This window comes from Neolamprologus multifasciatus, chromosome 3 (genome assembly GCF_963576455.1).
Source record: "Neolamprologus multifasciatus chromosome 3, fNeoMul1.2, whole genome shotgun sequence".
Classification (NCBI taxonomy): domain Eukaryota; kingdom Metazoa; phylum Chordata; class Actinopteri; order Cichliformes; family Cichlidae; genus Neolamprologus; species Neolamprologus multifasciatus.
This window is the reverse complement of record NC_140441.1, coordinates 30,340,114-30,348,688: the sequence shown is the minus strand read 5'-3', so window position 1 is coordinate 30,348,688 and position 8,575 is coordinate 30,340,114. Positions and strand designations below refer to the sequence as shown.

The 8,575-nt window shown below is 40.9% G+C and overlaps 1 protein-coding gene across 2 annotated transcripts; it reads right to left on the bottom strand.

Moving 5' to 3' along the window:
- Positions 1-2,836: 2,836 nt before the first annotated feature.
- LOC146522512 (tripartite motif-containing protein 16-like) lies at positions 2,837-7,201 on the bottom strand. Of its 2 annotated transcripts, none has more exons than XM_085153806.1 (2): positions 7,074-7,201; positions 2,837-5,405 (listed from the first exon to the last, which is right to left on the bottom strand). In XM_085153806.1, the coding sequence occupies exon 2, from the start codon at positions 5,370-5,372 to the stop codon at positions 3,696-3,698; it is 1,677 nt and encodes a 558-aa protein (XP_085009932.1). In that variant the 5' UTR covers positions 5,373-5,405; positions 7,074-7,201; the 3' UTR covers positions 2,837-3,695. The 2 variants fall into 2 exon arrangements, with proteins under 2 accessions (XP_085009932.1, XP_085009933.1); XM_085153807.1 differs by having other exon boundaries at positions 6,750-7,161.
- Positions 7,202-8,575: the final 1,374 nt, after the last annotated feature.

Genomic DNA, 8,575 nt, shown 5'->3' with positions numbered 1-8,575 from the left:
CAGGAGATGTTCTTACTGAATCATCAGAGCTGAACAGGTGATGGAGAAACAGGTTTACCTTTTAGGAGACATGAATGAGTTGAAGGGAAGTTATGAACTGTTTTTGAGAGACAAATAACACCAGGATCGTTTTCTAAGTAGCTGACAGCTGGTAACTGTGCAGGGGCGGCTCTGGCAAAGTTTTGCCAGGGGGGCAGGTAGGGCATTAACAGGGAAAGGGGGGCTCAAAGAAATACTTTTCTTTCTTATTCTTATTTAAAATGTCTTGCTTTTAGCAAGCAATTATCTGAATCTTACAACAAACTTTTCATCTGATGTAAAATGTATAGAAATCCATTATTGTACATAGTAATTTTTTTCAGGGTCCCATCATAATTTCTTCAGAAGTAGCTAAGTACTGTATATGATGCCAGTATTTTTCCACATTTTCTAGATACTGTACCAGTACTGTGTGTAAAATGCCATCAAAAAGTCAATTAAGTTTTATTCTTTCTCACCTGTCTTTCTGTCTCCTGTTACTTTTTAAAGGTTGCCATGTTAGAAAACATATTTTGCCCTGCCATGCTGTTTATTGATGTGGCAAATGAATGGTTTATGAAAATATATCTAAATCTGTCATCAGTAATCAGTAATGATCATGTCTCACCTCTAGTCTTCTCTGTCTTAATTTCAGGTTTTCACCATGTGTTGTAGATATTTCCTGAGGTTAACTCGACCAAGCAGTCTACTTTTGGGTACTGTTTAGAATACCAGAATAGGGAGGATTGTGTAGGTTTAAGTTTATTAGATTGATACTGTGAAATGCACTTCACACACGTACACACACGCACAGTTCTTTGTTGCCAGATGCCACGTTTATTTTTAGTTTTCATTTGTTATGACAGTTCACAGTCTGACAGCTCCGGTCTCAGCTGATTCCCAGCTTCCTCTCCGCTCCTCAGCTGAGGACAATTATGCATAAAAGAGAGCAAGGACACAGAACTGAAAATAGTGACCCAAGACGCGGATCTTAAACGTAACACAGGAAGAACACAGAGACGCAGACAGGAGGGGGAGAGAGAGCACGGGGAGAGCGCAGACATAACGGGTAGTGATGTGCGATACCACTGATTTCCTTTCCGATCTGATACCAAGTAATATTCAGGGTGGTATCGACGATACTGATCCGATACTGATACTTTGTACAAATCTTATTTTATTTATTGTATCTCAAATTATAGCGTCATAATGATTACAGGACATCAGATTACTTGTTCTTATCACTTAATAATGCAGAGTTCATCATAATAATATAACAATAAAATAATAACAATAAAAAAAAAACTGAAGTTGTGTGCTATTTGAACACCTTGCCTGCCTGCAGCACTAAAGGACTCCGTGAGAGACGTCTGTCTCGCCCTAGCAGCACCTGTCCCTGTCCTCCCCTTCAGTTCACCTCAACATACGCTCGTCATATTCTGTGATATGATTTACTCTGAGGTGTTTGACAAGGTTAGTGATGTTGCCACAACCATACATGCCAAACCTCCCGATTTTTCCGGGAGAATACCAAATATCAGTGCCCCTCCCGAAAATCTCCCGGAGCCACCATTCTCCCAAATTTTCCACCTGTGACGTACTACCCGGCTTTCTTTAGACCGCGAAGGCCAGGTCCTCAGGTGGAAGCAGCCCCTGAATTTGGACACCCCCGCTGTTTCCAGGCCGGCCAATAATAACGATGACATTTAATGTTTTTTATCCGATAAATAAACATTGTAAAATGTATTTATCCCCCCACCCCCACCCCCACCCTAACAGCCCTTTTGAATATCTCCCTAATTTTGAGGTCTCAAGGTTGGCAAGTATGGCCACAACTCCTCACTCTTGGAGCACTTTTTTGCCACATGTATCGCAAACCATGTCTCAGCTGTTTGTGGAGGTAAAATACGTTCGCACATAACTCCAATTACGCTCAGCCATTGTTGTGAGTGCGCATGCCAAGAGGCTGCGAGACCTTTATACAGCCGTATTTCGCACATAATTATGAAAGGCGGAAGAGGAAGTAGTTCCTTTGAATGTAGACATCACTAATAACGGGCTGGAGAAACATGGAATAAAACACGAGGGGAAACAAGGCACAGGAACTCAGAACTATATGACTACAGATATACAGAGGAAGACACAGGAGCAAAGACATGGGGAAATCTAACAACCAAAAAATAAACATAAAAACCTAGTGACTCAGACTAAACTTTAAAGTAACAAGGTGGACTCAAACCATAATACAAAATGACAAAACACAAGAAACTGAAACCGCTGGGTCATAAGATCCAGGATCATGACACATGTCATATCTGTGGTCATCACAAGTGTTACAAACACAATAACGAGTCAATAAAAGTTACAAATTCAGAGCTAATTTAATGACATCATGTAACAGCTGGACTGATACAATAAATGCTCCAGACATTAAAATTAATCAACCTGTTTAACCCACTGACTCAAGATTCAAGAACCTTTTATTTGTCGCGTACATAGTTATACAAGTATAACACGCAGTGAAATGTGAGCTGATACGCTCCTCGACTGTGAAAAATAGAGAGAGAAAAACATTATATACAGTAAGTAAGTAGATATATACAAGGAAGACATTATGTGCAATAAGTGAGTGAATTATATACATTAAGTTAAATAGAATAAAACAATCTGGAAATTTACAGCTCAAAATTTGTGAGCGTAAATTGTGTGAGTGGGGTGTTAAAGTGACTTGTGCCGCAATGAAGTCAGAAGGATCGGGCATGAAATGGGAATATGTGAGTCCTGTATCAGCTTGTTATGGTTGAGGGGGGGGGGGGGGGGGGGGGGGGGGGGGGGGGGGGGGGGGGGCATGTCCTGATTTAACACATGGATGGCCTGACTGAGGGTAGAAGCTCCTCTTCAGCCTCTCTGTTCTTGCCCAGATGGTGCGGAACCTTCTGCCTGATTGTAGAAACTGGACGGGTTTATTGCTGGGGTGGAAAGGGTCCTTTAGTATCTGAGCTGCTCTGGTCCTGCATCTTTTGGTGTAAATGTCTGATAGGGAGGGGAGAGCAGCCCTGCGGCAGCGTTCTGCTGTACAGATCACTCTCTGAAGAGCTTTTTTGTCCTAGACACAGCTGTTCCCAAACCAGGAAGTGACGTTCTGTGTGAGGATGCTCTCCACAGTGCCTGTATAGAAAGTCCTGAGGATCACTGGAGAGACCCTGAACTTCCTCAGTTGTCGTAGTATGTATAGGCACTGCCACAAATTCCTTTTTAACATTCAATAATTATTGTTAAACATGATTTTTTCTAAGAATGTACAACTGATTTTATATTATTATGGGTGTACTGAACGCATCATTACAGTTATTTTCTTAAAATGCTTAAAAAGTGAAAGGAAGAAGTAAAAAATGATTGAAAAAGTTCATGAATGATTCATACAGTGAGACAGAAAACCTCACAGCAAAACTATAAACCGTACAAAACTAATCTCACATTTTGATTAATAATACATGTGCAAACACTGGCATTCATTATGCCTAGATTCTACTGATTTCTAATTCCTGTGCACAAAGAAATATATCAGATTTTAATTCATATTTCATGTTTCACCGTGACACCTGGCTTAAGATGATGGCATTTGATCAGTGAGTAAAGAAAAGAACAAGATGGGTTCACAAACCTATGAAGACTGTCTATTTTATCTCATTAAATGTAGCAGTGTTGTCATCCCAAAAACTCTTCCAAATCCACAGCCCAGCATAGAGCGGCTTAGTGAATGTGGTCTGGACTCTGTGGAGGAGGGCCATGGTGTCAGAGACGCTGTAGAAAGAAAGAACACCTGCTCTGGGATCCACGCACACTCCTACTTTGGAGGACAGAGGGCCTGAGAGGGGAGTTGTGATTTTGTTGTGTCTGAATTTGTAGCAGTCACCGTAACACTCTAATGCCCAGGAATTATTGTTACTTCCAAAATCACTTTGATCCAGTTTATTTTTATTCTTGTATGTCACGGCTACTGAAAGACCTTTCCCTTTCATCTCCACTTCCCAGTAACAAGGTCCAATCAGACTCTCCTTACTCAGGACCTGCTGGTGGTTGGAAAACCTGTTCCTTTTTTTATATGCAGGATAGATATTTGGATTTGGAGCACTGTCTGATACGGTTCTGTTCTGATTAGATAGGAAGAGATTTTTGTGGACTGTATCTGGGTCCATCGTCAGTTGACATGAATGTTTTAAAAAGTCATCTCTGGTCTTAGGTTCAATTTGTGGCAATAAAACATCCACTGATCTCACTGTCAGAGTGATATAGCTCCATTCCTCACTTAGAAATGCTTTGAATTTTTCTCTAGTTTCTAACAGTGCTGTTTGCAGATCCTCAAAGTACTTAACTTGACACATTTTAAAGCTTGGTGAATCTGTATATTCACTGAGTTTTGACATCATAGAGTACGCTAGTAGAAATTCGGTGTGGTCCTCTGTGCCTGAAAGCTGCTTCAGCTCCTCTTCTTTCCTCCTCAGCTCAGTGATCTCCTGCTCCAGATTATTCTGAAGCTCTTTGACTCGCCTCTCTTCAGTTTCCTGCTGGGATTTGATCTGCTGCTTTAGATTTGAGCCTTTTTCTTTAATGTAACTCACCAGCTCATTGATGATGGCATCACTGTCTTCAATTGTTTTATCAGCAGACAGTTTGATCCCCTCCATCTCTTTCTCAAGCACTTTACCTTCCTCCACTCTGGTCTGAATTTTCTTCTGGACTTCCTGCAGATTCATCTTAAGGTCTTTGTCTTTTTCTGCCCTTTCAACTTCAACTGGAACTGTTACATGGCGTTTATGTTTGTCCATGCAGCAGACATAACAGATACACTGCTGATCAGTAATGCAGAACATCTTTATCATTTCATTATGAGTTGAACAGATGTTCCCTTTCAGCCTGTTCGATGGTTTGACCAGCTTGTGTTTGTCAAAGGCAGAGGAGTCATAGTGAGGCTGGAGGTGTTGCTCACAGTAAGAAACCAAACATACCAGACAGGACTTCACTGCTTTCTGCTTCTTTTCAGTGCAGACATCACAGGAAACATCTTCAGGTCCAGCATAGCAGAGATCAGCTGAAGCAGCTTGGTTTTCAGATATCTTCAAGTTCTCTACTAACTCTGCTAACATGCTGTTTTTCTCCAGATCAGGCCTGGATATGAAACTCTTTTTGCACTGAGGACAGCTGTAGGCTCCTTTTGGATCCTCTTTATCCCATTGTCCTTTAATACAACTCATACAGTAGTTGTGTCCACAGGGAATAGTCACTGGCTCCTTCAGTAGATCCCGACAGACTGAACAGTGGAATTTTACTGACTTGCTTCCTTGTTGTGCCATTCTGTGTGATGAGTTGAATGCCAAATAGTTTCACTGTGAAAAGAAGACGCATGTATCAGGTCATTCCAGAAAGGCATACGTCACACTCTTAATTATCCACCCACTATCTTCTGGTTATTCAAAGTTGGTCCACAGTGACATCAGGTTATTCCAGGTTTTCGGGTCCAACTGAGGGATCCCAAAGTATTCTCAGACCACACAAGACATATAATCTCTGCAGCAGGTTCTGGTTCTACTTCAGAAAGCCCAAAAAATCCATACAGCATACTTTGCAAGTTTGAACAAACTGCCTTCCCACAGGTATGCTTCATATTCTGGGATATGCAGAGTAGGCTTCACAAACTACAGCAACTAGCTGTAAAATGAATATAAACTCTCATTGTTATTCACAAATTAAAAACAGAACAGCTCATTTTTTGTTGCTCCCGCTAAACTCATTAACTGATTCAAACCAGAGTGTGAAAATACTGACAGTCACTGAGAAAACCCAGAAAAACTCTTTACCTGATTCACTTTATATTTTGCAGGTGTTTTGTTGGGCACCTCAGTAAAAGCGCAGCACCAATTTTAGAATGAACAATTCTCATATTATTCTTATATTTTTTTCCTTAGTGTGAATACTACCCGCTCCATTCCCTATGGGGGCTGAGGTCACATGAATATTAAAAAAACAGGAAATACCATTATGGGTTTGGTACATCACCCTGAGCTACGCCTAGTGAGACCCCCAACTCTCTGTGAATGGTACTCGTAGCCATTGATCAGTGGTCTTTGATCAGTGGGTTTTGGTCAGTGGTTGTTGATCAATGGTCATGAGAATTTGCATAATTATGATTCAGGAACTGACCTCCCAGTCCATTGTTCATTCAGTGGGCTGGTTTCAGTCATTATGCAAATGTACTGTTTATAAGATTGGGGAAACCTGCAGTCAGCTGAGACTGAAGAAGTCACTTGGATGAGTGACGAAACGTTTCTCCCACAAAACGCTAAGTCCAGATGAACAGAATCAACTTTTGGAGATTTACTTTCCTGGATGATTGAGAATGCATCTGCTTGTTGTAATAAAAAAAACAAAACATACATTTTAAAGTAAAAAAGTAGTAGCTCTTAATGGTTCTCTGATGCCAATATTTATCAAGTAAAACATAATTAAAACATTAAAAGCTTTGCACTGTCACATGATGGCCCGTGGTGGAATAAAATCAATAATTTTCAGTCCACATGAAAAGAAGAGACCATTTTTTTCAGTTTGTATAATAAATAAATGTCTCAACCTTAATGTTTCTTCTAAGTGGTGTTTTACACATTTGCCAGATAAGCAGGAAGTCAGGAAGGACACCAGTGTAAAAATCAGTTAAATGAAAAATGTGGACCGACCTGTTGTGGCCACTCCTGTGACAAAGGGAGCACGCAGAAGGAGCTATCATAGATCATCTATTTGTTGCATTGACACAAGAATCATTGAGTGTCCAAAACATTGATTTATTTATGACTGGTTACATCTTTCATTATTATCATTATCTAATAATATCATATATTATAACAAATATTTAAAGAAAAACAAAAAATATGCTTAATAAGTGCTGGTAATCAAGTATTGCTGGCTGTTTGTCTCTGAAACAAAGGTTAGATTTGTGCATTGGACGTGTGGATTAAACATGTTTGAAACAAATAAACAACTACACAGAAGTATTTACTTACCAGAAATCATGCGTCCTGCTTTCTTCACAGGTCGGATGGGACTGACTGTGTCTGACAAATACATTCCTCGAGACTCCTCCTTTGAGACGCAGGAGTTGCCAGATTGGGCCCTGTGAAGGAAATGAACTTTAAACGCTGTTGTGTATGAGCAACAAGTATGGTACTGCATATGCAGCATTTAAACAAATTCAATACCAAAATTACACAAATAAACATTGCAAACCTCAATTTAAACTAACTGATTTCTTTTGTGTCTGGTATTCAGGGTAGTTGGATATTTATGTCTTAATTCAGCAACCTGTCAAACTTAGGGGTTGAGTTTTATTTTGTATGGTCAGGCTGAGAGGGCGGGCATCCGTTTTATTGGTGAGCCCATCAGAGGTGTTAGATTGTTTAGAACATCTCACAGTTTTATGGCAGAACATGTAACATTAAAGTGAAACTATTAACCAGCATTAGTCTCCTGTTGTTATTACTTTAGGGTCAGAATAAATGGCTAAATATGGTGAAACCTGCTAACGTACCATTTTAGAGATCAATCAGTTCATTTTGAACATTCAGTGATCGTATTCTTACAGCTGTTGTCATGGTACCTGTGCCTGCCCGGCCAGCCCAGTGTGGCCACAAATATTTTTGTTTTTGCTTTGTCTTTTCTCTCTCCTCTTGCTCGCCTTGCTCTCTCTCTCTCTCTCTCTCTCTGTCTCTCTGCTTGGGTGGAGCTGAGCTCCTGCCCTTGGCCCACGCACCTGCAGCTGATCACCTGTGATTCTGCATTTGTTTGCTGGCTCTTCTTAAGGCACGGGCGCTGAGCTACTCTTCGCTGGAATATTGTGTAACTCTAGTTAGTGATACCCGACTCTGCAGACTTCAGTCATTTCTCATGCTTGCTTTGGAGTAACCCTCGTTTCTGTGAATAGGTTTCCCGCATCTACTCCGTACCATGACACTGGACTCCTGAGCGTGAGTGGAGTTGCTTGGTGAGGAGTTTGTGTGGAGGAGGAGCGGAGAAAGTGTGAAAGCTTTGTGTTTCCCAGACCCTGTGGACCCTCGAAACCATGGTGCCTTAGGAAGGACACGAGACGTAGTGGTTCTGAAAGCAAATACTCTGACTTACCATGAGGTGGCAGTGTGGGCCCAGTGAATCATCTACAAGCACACGGAAAAGGAGACGGAAAGTCTTATGAGGCTAGGTGGACTATCTTTGATTTTCCACATCAGAGTTCTGAAGGTTCATCATCAGGGGAGAACTGGTGAGAAACCCCATTTGGTTTAGTGCTGTGAGACCAAAGCGATAGATTATGGAGAAAACAAAGACCATCTTGCTGTCCCGGAATTTAATTCTTCCGGTGGGCTGAATACAGGAGATTCCTGTATCTATGGCTTAAAACTGAAAAAAGGAAAATGTGATACTTTCTGGGAAGAACTCTATACATGCATCACATTGGGGTGATGAACTGTCTTTATTTGTAGGCGTTTTGACCCTGATACCCTGTAATTCCCCG